This window comes from Hemicordylus capensis, chromosome 12 (genome assembly GCF_027244095.1).
Source record: "Hemicordylus capensis ecotype Gifberg chromosome 12, rHemCap1.1.pri, whole genome shotgun sequence".
Taxonomy (NCBI): domain Eukaryota; kingdom Metazoa; phylum Chordata; class Lepidosauria; order Squamata; family Cordylidae; genus Hemicordylus; species Hemicordylus capensis.
This window is the reverse complement of record NC_069668.1, coordinates 21,642,052-21,662,393: the sequence shown is the minus strand read 5'-3', so window position 1 is coordinate 21,662,393 and position 20,342 is coordinate 21,642,052. Positions and strand designations below refer to the sequence as shown.

Sequence of the window (20,342 nt, the reverse complement as noted above, 5' to 3'; positions counted from 1 at the left end):
TCTCAGGGGAAGATTCGGGGGAACCTACTGCCAAGGAGGTGCTCCCTGTAAAGCAAAGCAAAGTACCGAAACCATTGCCTCTTGAGGAAGAGGACATGGCGGAGACCCCAGTGGGGCTGGAAGGGGGCGGACACGACCGGATCGGGGCCTATGCCCCGATAGAGAGGAGGGGGATTGGTCAGGGGCTGAGGAGTTCAAACACGTTCAGGGGTCCCAACGCTTGTTCTCCCCAGAGGACTTTAACCCTCTCATGACTAAGGTATTAAATACTATTGGCCTTCAACCTAAAAGTGCCATAGAACCTAGTCAGAATCCCAAAGGTGATCTAGTTTTCCCCAGAGCCAGACCACGTGATATACTACTGCCTATGCCAGCTTCTTTCACGGAGGCCATTAAGGCGGAATGGGCAACGCCAGGCATTAATAAAAAGCCTCTTCCCTCCGCTACCCGCTTCTATTCATTCCAATAAGAGCCAGCAGATATGTTGAGGACGCCCAGCACCGATGCCCCCATCTCGCAGCTGGTCAGTGGCTCCCTGATTCCAAGAGACGGTGAGGGTTCCCTAAAGGATGTGTCAGAGAAAAAGGCGGAATCCACTTTCAGGAGAGTCCACGATAATTCTTCCCTGGCCACGCGGTCCTCTGCTGCAGCTTTAGGGGGCGGGATAGAGATTTTAGGGGCTCCAGAGGTGCCTGGTCCCGCCAACACTTCACCCCCAGGAATTCCAATAACAGACAAGCTGCCAATCAGGGAAGACAGCAAGGAAAGCAGCACTTCTGACTTGGGGGATCCCAACCTGGGGGCCCGAATGTCGAGATTCCTCCCAATGTGGTCCCAGACAGTGACGGACGCCTGGGTCCTAACACTGATCGAATCGGGGTACAGAATAGAATTGGACTCCCTTCCTCGTCCTCAATTCCTTCCTACACCTCGCTCTTGCTGTTCTATCAAAGATGCAGAGGTTACAGCCGCCATCCAGCACCTGCTGGACATAGGGGCAATAGAGAGAGTCCCAGCGGGTCAGGAGGGGAGGGGAGTTTACTCTGTTCTGTTCACCGTGCCCAAGAAGGATGGCTCCCGGAGGGCGGTGCTAGATTTAAAGCACCTAAACAAGTACGTGAGGGCACGGAAATTCCGGATGGAATCCCTTCGGTCAATCATGTAATCTCTGCAGCAGGGGGACCTGCTCTCTTCTATAGACTTAAAAGAAGCATATCTACAGATACATCCAGAGAGCAGGCGCCTCCTCCGTTTCAAATACACGGGAACCGATTTTCAATACAAGGCCCTTCCATTCGGCCTGTCATCAGCCCCCAGAGTTTTTACCAAGGTGCTGGCACCCATCTTAGCCCACCTACGCCTTCGGGGGTGCACGTTTTCTGGTACCTGGACGACCTTCTTTTGAAATCCACCTCCCCAGAGTCTGCAGGGGCCGCCCTGGAAGCGACCCTATGCACCCTGGAATATCATGGGTTTCTGATAAACAGATCCAAGAGCCAACTGACACCCTATTGCAGGATTCAACACCTAGGGGTTGTCATAGATACGCTGCAAGGTTGAATCTACCTTCCAAGGGACAGGATTCAAACCCTGATCTCAGAGACCCGGCTGGCCTTCCTGTCATGGAAGTCTCCACTACTATCTCTGGAGAAACTATTCGGCCTGATGGTCTCTACCCTGGAGGCGGTCCCACGGGCAAGGTTCCACCTCAGAGAGCTGCAGTGGTTCCTTCTATCCTTCCAGAAGTACATATCGAGGAAGCGGAACATCATGGTCCACCTTCCATCCAAAGTCAGAATATCGCTTCAGTGGTGGAGCTCCCTTCAGAACCTGTCTCGAGGGAAGTGTTTCATCGAGTTTCCAAAGCTGATTGTGACGACAGATGCCAGCAACAGGGGCTGGGGAGCCCACTGCCTCCAGTATTCGGTCCAAGGGAAATGGGACAAGGAGGAACAGTCCCACTCAGTAAATTGGCTGGAGCTGAGAGCCATAAGGCTCGCGTTGCAACATCTTCATGCGCTGGTCAGAGACAAAGACGTCCTAATAAAGACAGACAACACGACTGCAAAAGCCCACGTCAACTGCCAAGGGGGGACGCGTTCCAGGTCCCTATTCCAAGAATCAGTCATCCTGCTGTCATGGGCGGAACGACACCTCAAATCGATTACGGCGCACCACGTGAAGGGCGACCTGAATCCCATCGCAGACTGGCTGAGCAGGGAGGATCTGCTTCCGGGAGAATGGGCACTGGACAGCCAAGTGTTTGATCAATTGGCACACAGGTGGGATCGCCCGGAGGTAGACCTGTTCGCGACCCCCCCTCAATGCGAAACTGGAAAAATACATCACCAGGTTCCATTGCCGGACAGCGGTGGGGACGGATGCTCTATCCTGCCAATGGCCCAGGGGCGTCCTGTATGCGTTCCCTCTAGTCATGTGCATGGACCGGTTCGGAGGCCATTCTAAAGGCCTCCAGACCGGTCCGGACACGGGGTGGTTTTGGTTCGGGTGGGGGGTTCCACAGGAGTACGGGGGGGGGCTTTACTCACCCTCCCAAGAACGGCGCCGTATTTATGTGAGTAAGCGGGCGGCATGCCTCCCTGCCGCCCGCTTCATTCCCCCTCTCGGCATTCCCTCCGTTCAAATTCTGAATCGAGCGGCAGGGTATCTCTCAGTCCCTGCCGCCCTCTTTAATGCCCCCGCTCGGCTGGCGGCCGCCCCATTCAAGCCTTCAAGACCCCTGCCGGCTCGGCCCGGCCCGGCCCTTCCCTTCCCTTCCCATCGCAAGGGGGATGAGCGGCAGAACTCCCTGCCTTCCCCCTTGCCGGCTGCGCTGCAAATGGCTTCTAAGAAGCCTTTTTCGCGCATGCATGCAAAAGAAGCCTTTCCGCAAAAGGTTGCGACACCATTCTGGCCTCTCATCTTTCATCTACAAACCGGGTCTATCAGTACACATGGCGGATGTTTCTACGTTGGTCACACAGACACCAAATTCCCAGGGGTCAAGCGACACTGAATCATCTTCCGCAATTCTTTCAGGACGGACTTGATAAGGGCCTGAAGCCAAATACTCTAAAGAGACAGGCGGTGTCTTTACTTCCAGTGCTGTCAAAGGAAGGAGCTGCAGCTTCAACCATCCAGCCATTACTGAAAAGGTTTCTGCGGGGAGCAACATTGCTGTTGCCACCGGTAGTTCATCGATTCCCTTCCTGAGATCTGAGCCTTGTCCTAAGGGCGTTGCAACAGGCGCCCTTTGAACCTATCCGGTCGATCCCGCTAAGGCTGCTGTCTCTGAAGCTGGCCTTCCTGGTGGCGGTAACTTCAGCCAGACGGGTCTCCGAATTGAGGGCACTTTCAGTGCACAAGTCATACTGCATAATCGCCCAGGATACCATCCGCCTCATCCCGGACCGTTTATTCTCCCAAAGGAACTTTCTGAATTTCACATGGCACAGGACGTTTTTCTTCCATCGTTTTGCCCGTATCCTGTTCACCCTCGTGAGAAGTTGTGGCACAAGCTCGATGTTAGACGGTGCTTGAAACAATACATTAAAAGAACTGCTGGATTCTGCAAGACGGACTCCCTGTTTATATCCTACCTGCCAACATCCATGGGAGAGGCGGTGTCTTCCAGATCAATTGCCAGGTGGATCAGGGCGTGTATCTCGCTAGCATATGAGACTCAAAAGGTGTGCCACCGGATAACATCTGGGCCCACTCCACCAGGTCATCAGCTACATCAGCAGCCTTCGCCACCAATGCCCCCATTCAGGAAATATGTAAGGTGGCAGTGTGGAAGAGTCCTTCCACCTTTATAAAGCATTATAGAATTGACTTGTACGCCTCCGCCCAGGCGGCATTTGGGAGGCGGGTTCTTCAGAGGGTACTTCCCCAGGAGTAGAGCAGCTGGTAGGTTCCCTCCCGGAGACGTACTGCTTGGGTATGTCCCAATGAGATGCCTGGATAGCAGCAACTGAGAACGGAGCATTGGTCACTTACCGTGAAGGCTTCTTCTGGTTGCTGCTGTCAAGGCATCTCAGCTCACCCTTCTAGTTTGTTTACTGTTTATTCATAACTTGCTGCTGTTCTACTCCATGGGAACTGTACTGTATCATCTGTTTTTTAATCCGGGGATGGCTGGAATTGACAGGGGTATCATCCCTTACGTTTTTTCCTGTACTGTGCTTGGCGATGGTGTTGTTATTACTCTCTGTCTTCCGTGACTCGGCCTATAAGAACTGGGGTGGGTTATCCCCGTCCGGCTCTATAGGACCTTTTCTCTTAGAAATTTACATAGTCCTGCCCAGGAGCATGTGACGAGGATAACCCAATGAGATGCCCTGACAGCAGCAACCAGAAGAAGCCTTCACGGTAATTGACCAATGCTCCGTTCACGGCACACTCAGAAACAGCAACATTGACTCAAGAATCATTTAGATTGCATCGGCTTGCCACATACAGTCATCCCTGGCAAACGGTGGGTTTCCTAATCATGGTTTTAAATATTTGTGACTAGGAAATTGTGGCAGGTCCCGCCAGCCGCCAGCCACGTATCCGTGGATTGGTGAGATTTCTCGGCAATTTGGGGTCCCCCCCATGATTTGGGGAGGTCAGGGGTTATGTGGGGGTTCAGGGTAATTTTCAGGGATTTTTTCTGTTTTTTACAGAATTTGCAGTCCTTTTGCGACCACGATTGCCCTAACCCCCAGTTTCCCATTGATTTCAGTGGCTCACCAGCTGCGAGGTTTTCCCGGGACAGAACCCTCGCGGTTGGTGGGGGACAACCGTACTTTTATGGCAGAAACTGCAAAGCTGACGGCTTTCCTTATGACATGGGGTCTGATATCAGCTAATTTAAAAATTGCATAGAACCCCAGAGATCTCCTAGAATAAACCCTAAGCGCTGGCCAGATATACATGCACCGCATCAATCACTGAGTGTAAACAAACAACCCTGCAGTCCTTCTGCAGTCCTGCCAGTGGCTGCATAAGTGCCTTATCTCCATTCTGCAGACTGAGAAGACTGAGGGTTGCCTGAAACAATCGAGTGATCTTCACAATTTCCCCCGGGGGACCCACTCTGGCAGAGAGCCTTCAGCGTGGGAGCCATTCCCCACTCTGCTGACCTCTGCACCGTGCCACCCTGTTCTCAGGGCTGGGGGAGCCCTTTTGGAGAGACGAGGGGGAGCCCTTTCCAGAGCTCTAGGGGGAAGGGCTGCATGCCCAGCATGCCTTCCAAGATGGTGCAGGGGCTCACGAGGGTGCCGTCTCCCTCCCAGGAGAACCCCCACCCCAGTGCTGGGCAAAGTGGAGACGTTCATCTCTGCAGTACTCCGCTTTGGCCGAAGCTTCACCCAGGCCCAGTAAGCTATGAGGCACCATGGGCTTCTGGGATTTGCGATGGCGAACGGTGAACCCCTGCCAACTGGGCAAAGAGGCACCTTTTCAACGTGGCGATTCTCTTACATTTAGCCCGGGGAGAGCAACTGGCCCTCTCCACCCCCAGCACAGCATCCCTCCAGTAGCTGTTGCTGGGGTCTCTCTTACGTTTCTTTTTAGATTGTGAGTCCTTTGGGGACAGGGAGCCATCTGATTTCTTTATTATTTCTCTGTGTAAGCCGCTTTGGGAACGTTTGTTGAAAAGCGGCCTATAAATATTTGTGGTTGATCTGGTGGATTGTTGACCAGGGCTCCCTGATCACAGTGGAGGTGAGATTTCACCCAGCGAGCCCGGTCTCTTCTTGAGAACAGGCCCCAGGCCTCTCTAGTCCAGCACCCTGTCCCCCCTGCTCCGGCACCCCCCACCAGATGCCTGTGGGGCAGCCAACAAGCAGGAGGTGAAGGCAGGCCCCCTCTCTCGCCATTGCTCCCCTTCAACTGGGATTCAGAAGCAGCCCACTTGCGACATGTGTCCAATATGGAGTCACTGTGGGAGCGCCAAGATCCTTCCACGGGGGGGGGGAAGCGATGGAATACCCAGCATCCCACCTCTCTAACACTCCCCCCCTGCCGCTCCGTGCTTCTTTCAGGAGTTTGCTGTCCCTGATTTCCGAACGTCTCACTTAGAAGTCAGCCAGGCCAGCCAGCTTCTCCAGCAGCAGCAGCAGCAGCAGCAGCTCCGTCGACGGCCCTCCTTGCTTTCCGAGTTCCACCCGGGTTCCGACAGGTGAGTGCTTGTCTTTCTGGTTTTTGTCAAAAGCCGCTCGAGGGGCTTCTAAACAGGGTGGGTGTGTTGAGGTTCTGTGATTGCGCTACATGCATAAGAGCAGGGGGCGGGGTGAACAGGAAATTTTTCGAGAGGTGTTGGGTCTGGAGGGCTTTCTGCCGAAAAGCTTTCTGCTCCCACCCCCGCGTCCCTGCAGGGAGGTCGTCAGCACCCCGCTTTTGCAGGGCTGAATCTGAGGGAGTGACTTGCCAGAGGGCCCCCTGGTGAGCGAATGGCCAGAGCGAGATTTGAACCCAGGACTTCCCCCTTGTGCATGGCTTGGCCTCTGAGCTGCTGGGCAGCCCCAGCTCTCAAACCGATCTGTCTCTTTTCAGCAGAAGGCTTCAGTGCAACTGGGAGCTTAACATGAAGCTGGAGCTCCAGAGTTTTTTGGGCCTCTTGCAGGTGTGAGACTCCAGCTCCCATCATCCCTGAGCCACTGTGACTGGGCATGTTGGGAGCTGGAGTCCCACACCTGTGGGAAGGCCGGATTTGTGCTGCCTGGGATTTTGTGCAGGGCTCTGCCTCTTTTTATAGGTTCCTGGTTTTTCAGTCTGCTGGCTTCTCCCAGCCTCTTCCTCCTCCCGCTGTTCCTTGGCCATCTCTTCAGTGTCTTTCTTGGGCAGGCTGCGGGTACTGCCTCTTAATGCAGGGACCCACAGCCTGAGGCGGAGCTTGCTCGCCTGCCATTATTTGTGGTGGCCACTGAGCCCCTCTCTCCCCTTGGTGCCTTTCCTGGCCTGCAGGCAGAGGGCTTAGGAGAAAAGCAAGGCTTCTGTCCTTTGCACTGAGAGAGGGAGATGGGAAGAACCAGGGGGAGGCCACTCCGACTGCCCAGAAAGGATTCATGTTGTTTGTGACCCTGGTCAAAAGCGGCAGCTCTGGGGGGCCGAGTATCCTGCTCGCCAGAGGGCTGGGGGCACTCTCCACTGGTGAGCTGGCAGGTGGATTTGTAGGAGCCTGTCTCAGTGGCTGGGAGGGGCACCTACCCACCACGAAGCTGCTTGCATTTCTCAGGCCTCAGGAAAGGAGGTCAGGCTACGAGCCACAGTACCACCCCGGCCCCTCGCAAGGTGACCATGACTCTCTAGAGTCGAAGCGGCCGCGCCTGGACCAAGTCTCGGACTCCCATTACCAGCGGGTCGGCGCTGCTTCGGTCCTGCCGCTGGTCCACCCGCTGCAGGAGGGGTTGCAGACATCGGACCTAAAGAAGGTGAGCCAGGTGCTGGGGGAGGCTCCTGGTCTGGTGGCAGCGAGCAGGGATTGTCCCCTCTGCTAAGCAGGGTCTGCCCTGGTCTGCCTTTGGATGGGAGACAACATGTGAGTGCCATTAAGATATTCCCCTTGCGAGATGGGGCCATTCTGGGTAGAGGGCCTGCAGGCTTGCATGCAGAAGGTTCCAGGTTCTCTCCCTGGCAGCATCTCCAGATAGGGCTGAGAGAGACTCCTGTCTGCAAGTTTGGAGAAGCCGCTGCCAGTCTGGGTAGACAAGACTGAGCTAGATGGACTGACAGTCTGACTTGGTAGGAGGCAGCTTCTGGTGTCTCTGTGTCTTGCCAGAGACCAGTGGCTGCTTATGCCAGAGGTTCTCAACCCCGAGTCCCCAAATATTGGATGTGGGGTCGAAACACTGTGAATGAAGAGATGCATCAAGTCTCTTGCTTGTTGAAGATGCCATACAAAGCTAGTCGCTGGCTGTTTGGGTTATTCCCTCCCCTTCAGAAGGAGATGCTCAAAGCACTGTTCTCGGTCTGACTCTGTCTTTTTGTCTGATGCCTGTTTTTGTTTTTGTGCCGGGACTTGAACCCAAGGATCCCGCTTTTGGAGGCAAGCATGAAGGGCTGCCCTCGCCGCTCTCTGGCCAGGCGTGCGGGGAGGACCAGAATGCCTCTCCGTCCAAGCTGTCGAAGGAAGAGCTCATCCAGAGCATGGACCGGGTGGACCGGGAGATTGCGAAAGTGGAGCAGCAGATCCTCAAGTTGAAGAAGAAGCAAGTGAGTGGCAGGAGAGCGAGCGGAGAGGGTCCCCTCTGCCTTGGTTTTCATTTGGATGGGCAGCTACCTTTTGAGCACTGGAAGGGGCTCATTTCCTGGTGGCGGGGTGGGTGGTCATGGCTCAGTGGCAGAGCGTCTGCTTCCCCTGCAGAAGGTCCCACGTTCCATCCCCGGCAGCCTCTCCAGGTAGGAATGGGGAAGACTCCTGCTGTAAACCTTGGAGCACCGCTGCCAGTCCAAGCAGACCGTCCTGAGCGAGGTGGAGCAAGGGTCTGACTCAGCAGATGGCAGCTTCCAATGTCCCCAACTTCTCATAGGCAGGGCGCTTCGGCGACTGTCTTTTTTCTTCCTGAGGACTACCAGAAACAGAATGGATTATTCAGAAAATAGGCATGAGATATGTAAATGTGTTCAATACTGCTTGTAAAATCCAGGTACTCATGTACTTTTGTGTACACACAGACACACACAGACACACACACAGAGTCTTAAGTGTGTGTGCACCTGATATAGATTACACACACGCGCGCACACCAAACATGGCTTTCCTATTTGAGAACCGAGAAGGTGTCTCAGCGTCTCCTGCTCATCCTTTGGGGTGTGTGTGTGTGTGTGTGTGTGTGTGTGTGTGTGTGTGTGTGTGTGTGTGTAAGCCAACTGTTGCTCCAGATGCCGCCTTTCTCTCTGGTGACTCATTGCTGGCGATGGCTGACCTTCCTCCCCCTCCCCGTGTTTCCTAGCAACAACTCGAAGAAGAAGCCGCTAAGCCACCGGAGCCGGAGAGGCCCGTCTCCCCTCCTCCCGTAGAACAGAAGCACCGCAGCATTGTCCAGATCATTTATGACGAGAATCGGGTAACGCTCAGCCCCAGCTCTATTTTCTGGTGGGGTGGGGATCTTGGCTGTTGGTGGCTCTTTGTGCCTGCGGCAACCAGAGGCTGTGTGTGTGCATGCTTGTGCGTGGACCCAACTTGCTCTGCAGTCTCCGGCGTCCCTGGGTCCAGCCCGCCTGAGGTCTCTCGCCTATCTGCGTGGTCTGCTGGACCTCCATCGCTGGTCGAGGAGAAACACCTTGGAGGTCTCGGGAGTCTTAGAGGTCCCAGGTGTGGATCATCCTTCCTTCTCTAGCCTTGGCATGAGTCACCCGGAGCTTCTTGCTCTGAAAACCTTTTCCCTTCCATGTACCTACGCTCTGCCTTTGCAACAGGCAGCTGTCTGGGTGGTGAAAGGCCATGACGGGCAACTCGCTGAGGCTGAGTGGGGAAGGTAGCTGGCCTTGGGGTAGAGAGCATGGATTTCCCCCCTTGGAACACAGGAACATAGGAAATTGCCACATACTGAGTCAGACCATTGGTCTGTCTAACTCAGTGTTGTCTTCACAGACTGGCAGCGGCTTCTCCAAGGATGCGGGCAGGAGTGTCTGTTGGCCCTATCTTGGAGATGCTGCCAGGGAGAGAACTTGGGACCTAGATGCTCTTCCAAGAGTGGCCCCATTATTCCCTAAGAGGAATCTCTTCCAGTGCTCACACATCCAGTCTCCCATTCAAATGCAACCAGGCGGACCCTGCTTAGCTAAGAGGACCAGTTGTGCTTGCTGCCACAAGACCTGCTCTCTTGCTAAGCCTTGGTTTGTATTTGGATGGGAGTCTCTGTCTGTACTGAAAGGGCCTCCTCTTAGGGGGTGGAGCCTGATCTCGGTGGCAGAGCCTCTGCTTCCCCTGCGGAAGGCCCCCAGTTTGGACCCTGGCAGCGTCTCCAGGTAGGGCTGAGAAAGGCCCCTGCCTCAACCCTTGGAGAACCACTGCCAGGCCGTGTCCTGCGCTAGATGGCCCGAGGGTCTGACACAGCGAAAGGCAGCCTTCTGTCTCCACACTGTGGAGAGTGTGGCTTGTTTTCCCTGGAGCCCTCCAGTGCCTGTGCCCTCTCTTGCAGCGCTGGCCCACAGTTGAAGTTGGCTGGGGGCCCCCTTCTCTGAATCCGCTGAAATGGTCCAAATGACAGGTTGCCTCCTGTCAGAGCGTCCCAGGTTCCATCCCCGCCAGCTCCAAATGGGGCTGGGAAAGACCTTCATCAGGAGCCCTGATGAGAGCTGCTTGCCCGGTGGTGGCTGGATTCAGACAGAGTGCAAAGCTACAGGTTGGTGAGTGGAAAAGCCGGCTTCCCTGCGCTGTGCGGATCGGAGCCAGTCCATTAATGCGCAGCCTGCGAGTGCTCCTGGATTCACATCTCTCCCTGGTGTCTCAGGTGGAGGCAGTGGCCAGGAGCACTTTCTATTGGCTTCTCCTGATGCGCCAGCTCCATCTGTTGCTGCAGATAAATGACCTGAGAACAGTCATCCCCATGCTGGCAACCTGCTCTAGGCCCGTCTACTACAATGCACATGTGTCCATATGTGTGGCAAATGAAAGCCTAGCAGAGACTGTGCAGTTGCTGCCGGGGTTCATCAGGGTATTCCTGCAGCTGGTCTTGCGGGTTGCGAGCAAGAATGGTCTCTTCTGCAGAGCAGAGTCTGCCGTGCTTTGCATTTGGATGGGTGCCTACAACAGAGCGCTGTAAGCTATTCCCCTTAGGGGCCGTAGCTCAGTGAGGGAACATCTGCTGTGCATGCAGAAGGTCTCTGGTTCAATCAGAAGAAGAGAGCTGTCTTGTGGTAGCCAGCATGACTTGTCCCCTTAGGTAAGCAGGGTCCGCCCTGGTTGCATTTGAATGGGAGACTAGAAGTGTGAGCCCTGGAAGAGATTCCCCTTAGGGGATAATGGGGCCTCTCTGGGAAGAGCATCTGAGGCTCCAAGTTCCCTCCCTGGCAGCATCTCCAAGATAGGGCTGAGAGAGATTCCTGCCTGCAACCTTGGAGAAGCCGCTGCCAGTCTGTGACAACAATCCTGAGCTAGATGAACCCATGTTCTAACTCAATATATGGCAGCTTCCTGTGTTCCTCATCTCTGGCAGCATCTCCAAGTAGGACTGGAAGAGACCCCTGCCTGAAACTTTGGAGACCTGCTGCCAGTCAGGGTTGACAATCCTGAGCTCAAAGGACCTTATACTAACTCAGGATAAGGTGGTTTCCTGTGTTCCTATCCTGCAGCCTTTTGGTGCTCCCTTTTTTGTTGTTGTTGCTAGGATTAGCTCCCTGGGGCAGAGACCCGCTTTTCTCCTGTGTTCTGTAAAATATGCCCTGTGGAAATGATTACGATTGTCTCTTCAGTATTCGAATGGAAGCCCGTGGTTGGAATTGGGGAGCAGCAGCAGAGAGGGGAAGGCAAGAGGCAGCATGTTGGCAGCCTGGTGGATCTGGGGAGGCCAGTGGCTCTGTGTCCCACAGGGCTCCTTTTTGGGCGGAGGGAGCACATAGCACTACAGGCAGGGCCTTTGTGTGACCCGGCACTCAAACGCTCAGAATGAGGCGTCGGAGTTTCTCCATCTTTTTCGACAAGCCGTGGAGGCGATTGGCCAGAGAGCTCCAAGCTGGGTTCATTCTGTTAACAATGAGCCAGAACTGGTCAGCGCTCTAAGCAGCCGGTAGAGAGCCCCAACTGTTGGCAGGACTGCACAGCTGCCCCCTCCTGGATCCGAAACAAGCGTTGTGCTGGGGTTTGCCTTTCTGGCCTGCTTGTGATGGGGCTGTGTGGCTGCCATGATCCTGGCACTGGGTGTGGCTTCTGCTAGCCACCGGGAGGAACCATGAGCAGCGGAGCCCTTCCCTTGAGCCCCTGGCTGTTGGGCAACCTCCCTGGCTTCGGAAACCTGGTCCACACACTCCCTAACATTGCCCATGAGGGCCGCATTCTGTGCCTGGTGCCAAGTGCCAGGCTTATGCAATGAGCTCCTGGCACTGTGAAACACGGAGAGACACGTGTGTGTGTGTGTGTGTGTGTGTGTGTGTGTGTGTGTGTGTAGGGGGTTATCTCTACTCTTGCAAATTGTGCAATAAAGTCATCCCCTCTGAGAGCAGCACAGTCAAAGAGGAAAAAGAGGTCAGCATTGGAGTGGAAAGTTCAGCTGTTCTTGGAGAAAAAAGTGTTGGCCCAGCCAGGGGACGTAAAGTCCGGTCACCAGAGCTGTTTGCAGACCAAACAAGCCCCTGTGTCCTGATGCAAGTTCCTAAACAATCCCCTGGTCTTGGGGCAGAAAGAACATCTCTCTCCTTTCTCTTTCCCTGCCCCTTAGCATACATTCATTTAACCAAAATGTGTGGCTTTTTCTTCTGTCTTTGTGTCTTAAATCTCTGCCTTTTGTTGTCATCATGCAAGCATATGTAAAGGCTTAGGACAGAAACGGGGCAAGAATTCTGACATGACTAAACCAGTGACCCTTCTTCCTTTGCAGAAGAAAGCAGAGGAAGCTCATAAGATCTTAGAAGGCCTGGGCCCCAAAGTTGAACTGGTGAGCCACCCTTCCACTTTTCATTGTTTTTATTTAATTTTTATGTACTGTATTATTTCTATTTTAATACTGCCCTTTGTCCTAAGATCCCAGCACACTTAGCAACAAGATAAAAACAATCGTCAAATGTCAGTAAAAACAGCCTGAAGTTAAACAAACACAACTTTGTCGTGAAAAAGACTGACCAGGGGCCACAGATTGTGTGTGTGTGTGTGTTTTGGTCCAGCGTCTGTCTGGGGTTGTTCCAGAGTCATACCTGCGGCCTGCAGGAAGGCACTTTGAAACGGGTGTCACAAATGTGTCTCGGCTTGCCAGATGGTTTGGGATGAGGCTGTTCCTAGAAGCGCACGCGGGCCTCCCTGTATCTTGTTCACAAGTGGGAGTCCTTGATAAGAACGCTGCCTGCGTTTGAAGGCTGAGTGACTGTTGGTAAAGCACAGAGCTCTTGTCAGAAATGGCAGCGGCATCTTCAGTTCTTCCCCCGCTCCCACCCGGTCATTTCTTTTGGTTACAACTTCGAGTCCAGGGGTTCTCACCCCGCAGTCCCCAGACGACGTTGGGCTACAGCCCACATGGCTTCTGGACTCCAAGTGAACAGCCCAGTAGGTTTCCAAGAGGGAATGGGCCATCTCTGTCATTCAGCGGCCGCCTTGTGTCTCCAGCAGATGTTGCGGATTACAACTCCCACAATCCCCAAGCAAAAGGCATTGCAGCTGGGGATTCTGGGAGTTGTAGTCAACATCATCTGGAAATCCCTGTGAGAGGGAACACTGCTCTGGTCCTCCTGCAGATGTTGGCCTGCAACTCCCATCCAGTGTTCCCTTGAAGAGGGGATCCCAAATGATGTGGACTACAACTCCCAGAATCCCCAGTCCAAGGCCATTGCAGCTGGAGATTCTGGGAGTTGTAGTCCACAACATCTGGGAATCTGTGTTAGAGGGAACACTGCTCCCATCACCCCTGGCCACTGACCTCTGTGGATGGGGGTGATGGGAGTTGTAGTCCAACCACACTGGTGGGGGGCATGCAGGGCAGAAGCACCTCAAAAGCTTGCTCAGGACCCCAGAGCCTTTTGTGCAGCAGCTCTCCGAGAGGTATTGCCGGAGAATAGGAGCAGTCTTCCCTCTTAACAGGGATTCCCTGAGGTTGTGGACTACAACTCCCAGAATCCCCAAGCGAAAGGTGTTGCAGTTGGGGATTCTGGGAGTTGTAGTCAACATCACCTGGGAATCCCCGTTAGAGTGGACGCTGGTCATCAGTAGCCTGTCGCTCTGACCCAGGGTTAGCGCCTGGGACAGTCCTTGCAGGGTTTTCTGTCGTGGCACACCCGCTCTGCCCCCCGCCCCCAATCTGTTTCTCCAGGTCCCACTTTGGTGCTCTCCAACCTGGCAGCTGGCCACTGGGCCCTGTGCTCCGTGGCGGATGCTGGGGGTGTCCGTATCCTGCCCGAGACCCTCCTCCTTTTGCATGTCTGTGCGTCGCCCTGTGCATGCGGTTTTGGTAGAGCTATGCTAGCGTTAATAGCAGTGCTCCCGGTGGTAACCCAGAGACCTTTCCTGTCCCGCAGCCACTCTATAACCAGCCGTCGGACACCAAGGTGTACCATGAAAACATCAAAACGTAAGCCTCGCCTCCCGCCCCACCCCCTTTCCTCTGTGGCAGGGGTTTCTAGTGTTTCGAAACGAGGGTCCCCCTTCTGCTGCAGAGCTTCCGCTGCGGTCGCCCCTAGAGATTTTGTGGCAGGCAGAGGCCAGGGCCATGGTGGTCTGCAAGGTTCCTGCTGGGCCAGGGGGCTCTGTCAGCAACGAGGTGGGAGGGGAACCACCCCACAGCCCAACCCGAGCCTTGCCTGTGGTCACTTCCCCGGCCTCCTCCCTTGCTTCTTACTCACAGAAATCGAGTAAAGCACAGCTCCAGAACTTGGATGAGACAAGTCTTCTATCAGCTGGGTCAACAGGGCTCCACTAGGAACCCTTTCCCCAGCTCCATGCAGTCCTCCTCCTGGCCCTTGTGCCAGGAACTGCTGGTTAAGTATTAACCGTCCTGTGGCACGCTGGGTTTAACCTCTGGCGAGTGCTTGGGGCAGCCCTGCCTAACTCCTGGAATCTTTGCTGCCAAGCATTGTTTTAAAATGCTGGGATCTGGCGGGGCGGAGAGGCGGGCCCTCCCTCTCTCACCCAGTTGCGTCTCTTTCTAGGAACCAAGTCATGAGGAAGAAGCTGATTTTGTTTTTTAAGAGAAGGAATCATGCCAGGAAACAAAGGGTAAGAATCGACTTGGCCAGCTTCAGTAGCTCCTTGGGGACAGCCAGGCGGATCACATGGTTCACATGCAAGATGGCGGGGCACGATGGCACTGTGGGCAGGTTATGAGGATTTCTGTTTGGGTGCTCCAGTTCTGCTCCGTGTTCCCTCTGACAGGGATTCCCAGATGTTGACTGCAACTCCCAGAGTCCCCAGCTGCAATGGCTTTTGCTTGGGGATTCTGAGAGTTGTAGTCAACAACATCTGGGAATCCCTGTGAGAGGGGACACTGGTGCTGCTTCCTTCAGGCCAGGGAGAATTTCTTCTTGGCACACCATAAGAACAGCCCTGCTGGATCAGGTCCTAGTCCAGCATCCTGTTTCACACAGTGGCCCACCACATGCTGCTGGAAGCCTACAGGCAGGATGTGATGGCCTGCCCTCTCTCCTGCTGTTACTCCCCTGCATCTGATACTCAGAGGCACCCTGCCTTTGAGGCTGGAGGTGGCCTCTAGCCCTCCAACTAGTAGCCATTGACAGACCTCTCCTCCATGAAGTGATCCAAACCCCTCTTCAAGCCATCCAGGTTGTTGGCTGTCACTACATCTTGTGGCAGAGAGTTCCACAAGTTGATGATGCATTGTGTGAAAAAGTTCCTCCGTTTGTTGGTCCTACATTTCCTGGCAATCTGTTTCATGGGATGAGCCCTGGTTCTAGTGTTATGTGAGAGGGAGAAGAAACATGCATGGTTTTATCGACCTCAACCATGCCCTTGTCCTCTGCAAATTCTATCCTGGGTGGGAGCTGCCTCCTGAGAGAACTGGGCAATGAATCAGTTGGACGAACATAGCAAGCTGCCATATATCGAGTCAGACCACTGGTCTATCTAGCTCAGTATTGTCTTCACAGACTGGCATCAGCTTCTCCAAGGCTGCAGGCAGGAATCTCTCTCGGCCCTATCTTCGAGATGCTGCCAGGGAAGGAACTTCGGACCTAGATCCTCTTCCCAGAATGGCTCCCTTCTCTGTGGGGAATCTCTTCCAGTGCTCACACTTCTAGTCCCCCTTTCATATGCAACCAGGGTGGACCCCGCTTAGCTAAGGGGACAAGTCATGCTTGCTACCACAAGTGAACAGGTTGATCCCAGTCCCCAGTTGGACTGCTTTTCTCTTCTGGCCTCGGTGCAGCCTTGTGAGCTGTAATCCTGCCCATGTGGCAGAGTGGGTCATACCACTGCAGGCTCCACGGGGGACCATACCACTTCTGAATACTCTCACATGTAAAAACCTACCTGCATGTAAAAACTAGTGAACTGAGGGTTAGGGTTAGAGTTCCAGCTGCTGAGAAGACTGGGGCAGGGTGTGGGAGCCAGTCCTGTGAGAGCGAGCCTGAATTGTCCCCCCTTCTAAGCAGGGGTTGCCCTGGTTTGCATTTGGATGGGTGACTGCATGTGAGCGCTGTAAGAGATTCCCCTTCGGGGATGGGACCATACGATATAGGATACTGGGGCCATATCCCAGTTCCACCTGGCAGCATCTCCAAGTGGAACTGGGAGAGACTCCTGACGTCCTTTGACTGTGGAGTGGAGGGCGACGGAGGGCCAGCCTTTCATAACCGCGTTACACGCCCCATCTGTGTTCCATACAGCACCAAGCACTTGTTACCCAGCAAGATGACCATGTCGCGGTCGGAGCCCTGTGGGTTACTAATACGCCATGTGTCTCCACCCCACCGCGTATCCCTCATAGATTGCGTCTCTGGGCGGATCGCAATTGTCGGCTGCTGGGCAGAGCCTGCCCTGCCCAAGCAGCCGGCCACAAAGACGGATCCGGCCATCTTCCGGGAGACGATCTCGGCGTCTTTGAGACTCACCCTTTCTGCGGGCGGGGGTGGGTGGGTGGTTGGCGTTGCCAGGAACAGAAGATCTGCCAGCGTTATGATCAGCTCATGGAAGCCTGGGAGAAAAAGGTGGACCGCATAGAGAACAATCCCCGCCGGAAGGCCAAGGAGACGAAGACCCGGGAGTACTACGAGAAGCAGTTCCCGGAAATCCGGAAGCAGCGCGAGCAGCAGGAGCGCTTCCAGAGGTAATGCTGCCGAGCGGGCCTGCTCCTTGGGCTGGCCGGGGCGCTGGCTCCTTTGCCCTCAGAGCTGGCCGCGGGCGGTGTCGTTCCTGGATCCCCGGCTCCGTCTACACCGGGATCCTCCTAGCAGTCCGATCAATGGTACCACTCCCATCATCCCACGCTCCTGAGTTTAATCTAACTGTGCTTGTGCTCTCCTTTAAAAGGGTTGTGTGTTTATTGCACAGCCTGTGAAATGAGAGGCTAGGTAGTTTTTTGTTGCTATGACATGGACCCTTTTGGCATGAAAAGTAGGGTGAGAAGTCTCCGGTCAATCAATCCATTTTAAGCTCCTCTGAGCTTGTGGCTGTTGCCCCATCATTGGGTAGTGAATTACTTAAGTTTACTGGATTTTCCCATATCCTGTTTTCCCCCAAGTTCTTTGATGTTAGAGATCAGGAGGAGGGTCTGTCTTAAATTCAGAGTTCTCTCCATTTTGGGTAAGTAAGGGTATAAAGTGTGCCGTTGAGTCGGTGCCGACTCATGGCGACCACAGAGCCCTGTGGTTGTCTTTGGTAGAATACAGGAGGGATTGACCATCGCCTCCTCCTGCGCAGTGTGAGATGATGCCTTTTAGCATCTTCCTATATTGCTGCTGCCTGATATAGGTGCTTCCCATAGTCTGGGGAACATACCAGCGGGGATTCGAACCGGCAACCTCTGGCTTGCTAATCAAGTCTTTTCCCTGCTACTCCATTAAGTGGCTTCAAGTAAGGGTATAACCTGCATTTAACCAATAAAGGGCTCGTCTTAAATCCAGAGTCGTCTTGTATTCAGGTAAATATGGTAGTCCTGTGCGGTTTTGTGCTCAGGCTTCCTGCCAGCCCAGGGGTTCTCAGCCTTGAGTCCCCAGATGATGTTGGACTACAACTCCCATCATCCGCAGACACAGTGACTGAAGGGGATGATGGGGGTTGTCATCCGGACACATCTTAGACCCCGAAGGTTGAGAATCCCTTTTAAATTTTAAATGAGAAAAAAAAATTATCTGATTGTAACTGATTTTTAAACCAATGTTTTAAAATGGTTTTTGTATTGTATTTTGTATTTCCTCCCCCCCCCACCCCGCTTTGGGGTCTTATTATTTAATGTATGTGTTCTCAGTTGTTGTTGCCAGGGACACCTCTGGGTTATCCTTTCCCACTAGGTCCTAGGCAGGACAGATTTGATTTGCCAATAGAGATTTGGCCACGCCTCCTTGGGGCTAGGGGGATAACCCCGCCCAGTTCTTTCTGTCCTCGCTCTGCTCCAGGCAGACGTTTTTCTCTTCAGCTCTGTACTTTTCCTTAATTTTTGGTGTCCTGTCGTGAGTCTTTACCACATTGTCTCAGTCCTCCTCGCCCACCTTCATCAATATTTTTTTTTTTAAAGCCGTTACTGTCTTCCTCGTTGGTCCCATCCCTCCTCCCCCCCCTCCCGCCCCGCTCCCTCTTGTATGGAGTTTGAGCGTAGGGGAAGGGTTGTTTTGGTGCCACACGGACCCCACCAAGAGCCGTTTGGTCCCGGCACCTCAAGGCCGTTTTGCTTGTGCCGATCTAGAGGAGACCTGTCGCCAGCCCAGCAGGCTCCTCAGCCAACATCGGCAGCCCACCCGCTCTCCCTGCTGATAGCCGCAGCGGCGGCAGCTCTTATCATCCAAACAGTTGCAGTTTCCAACATGGCCACGCCGCTCGCGACGGCCGCCTCAGAGCCGCCCATGCCGCTCACCTCTCGGCTTGCCCCCATTCTCCCGCCTTCGGGCCGCGAGACACGAGTTTCGACAGCCAGATGCGCCGCAAAGACCTCAGACTTGGGATACCAAAAATACCCGCTTTTTTTTAAAGTGCCGTGCGCTAATCCACCGCCTACGTCGGAGGAAATAAGGCAAATCTCTCTGTTGCAAGAGTGTGAACGAGCGGAGGAGAGGGCAAAAATGGCGCGAAAGGAGGGGACGGTGGCCATTTTAGAGTCCTCCAACCAACATTCGGCAGAGTTGGAATCACCTTTCAGGGAGGTACCGGGGGACTCTCTGGACGCTGTGACTGGGACTCTAGGGCAAGCTACCGCGTCGGGGGTCAGTGCCCCTGTGGCCCCTAAACCTACCATAGCCATGCCAAAGACTGTGCCACCTGAATGGCAGGCGTGGTTTTAAAACGCCATCGTAGAGACTGTATACCAGCTCAGGCCTGCTAAAAAGGAAAAGAAAAAATATAAGAAAAGGAGAAGGACCATCTCGTCCTCTGAAACTTCCTCCTCCAGTGGGGAGGTTAGCCCCTCTCCTAAAAAGGCAAAAGGAAAGAAAAAGCACCTTAAAAGTAAAAAGGTGTTGAAGCCTGCAAGGCACGCACCCTCTTCCCCTCACTCCTCAGAGCTCTCTGAGCACAACTCTGGGGACCCTACCCCTATTGATCCCAGACCCACAAAACCAAGGGCCCCTGACGCCTCGGACTCAGATGCAGGGGATAGTCCTTCCAATCAGGGGGGTCTCCCACAGGATCCAGAACACCCCGACAGGGAGGAAGTAGAGTGATCTGGAGGGGAGGACAATGAGGCCGTGTCGGTTTCACAAAGACTCTTCATGGCTGAGGACTATAATCCATTAATGTCTCAGATTATTAAAACAATAGGGCTCCATCAGAGCACCCCTCCTGATACCGCCACCTCTGACAAAGGGGAGGTAGTTTTCCCAAGGGCGAAACCTAAGGACATTTTATTACCTTTTCCTAGCTTATTCACAGAAGTAGTTAAGCAGGACTGGCTACTTCCAGCGGCTAATAGGAAGCCTATGTCAGTGACTAATCGCTTCTATTCCTACCAGCAGGAACCTTCCGACCTGCTCAGGACGCCCTGCGCCGATGCTCCCATCGCCCAGCTGGTCTCCAATTCCCTGGTCCCGCGGGATGGTGAGGTAACATTAAAGGACCCAGCCGATAAAAAGGCTGAGTTTGCCTTTAAAAGAGCGCATGATAACTCCTCATTGTCTACCCGAGCAGCCACCGCAGCCTCTATGGCCACAAGAGCTTCTCTTTTGTGGCTGGACGATCTCCTTAATGACAAGCCCTCTGATCCAGTTAAGCTGAGACAACAACTGGTCAAGGTGCAAAAGGCTCAGGCCTTTATAGCGGATGCTACATTGGACACTAGTCAGGTTTTCCTCAAGAGTAGCTGCCGCATCAGTGCTGGGGCGTCGCCACCTGTGGCTAAAGAACTGGTCAGTTGACAATACATCAAAGAGTAACCTGACCGCTGTCCCTTACAACGCAACCAAATTATTTGGGGAGGCCGCCCTTAAGGACGTCCTAATGGAATCTTACGACAAGCGCAAAACCATGCCACTGGCCGGCCACAAGCCCGACCGTGCTTTTAAAAGGGGATTTTCTCAGCTTCAGCCTTTTCGAGGCTCTCGGCCCTTCTGGG

The 20,342-nt window shown here is 54.1% G+C and overlaps 1 protein-coding gene across 9 annotated transcripts in view; it reads left to right on the top strand.

Annotated features, from left to right (window-relative positions):
* LOC128335929 (nuclear receptor corepressor 1-like) overlaps nt 1–20,342 on the top strand; it is a 109,754-nt gene that overhangs the window by 19,241 nt on the left and 70,171 nt on the right. For 7 of the 9 annotated variants that reach the window (XM_053274857.1, XM_053274855.1, XM_053274852.1 and 4 more), the window contains exons 3-10: nt 6,030–6,166; nt 7,223–7,418; nt 8,017–8,199; nt 8,940–9,053; nt 12,525–12,581; nt 14,149–14,201; nt 14,779–14,845; nt 16,738–16,910. In XM_053274857.1, coding sequence (XP_053130832.1) covers nt 6,030–6,166; nt 7,223–7,418; nt 8,017–8,199; nt 8,940–9,053; nt 12,525–12,581; nt 14,149–14,201; nt 14,779–14,845; nt 16,738–16,910 — 980 coding nt within the window. The remainder of the gene's footprint in view (nt 1–6,029; nt 6,167–7,222; nt 7,419–8,016; nt 8,200–8,939; nt 9,054–12,524; nt 12,582–14,148; nt 14,202–14,778; nt 14,846–16,737; nt 16,911–20,342) is intronic. The other 2 variants (XM_053274860.1, XM_053274859.1) reach the window with 2 other exon arrangements.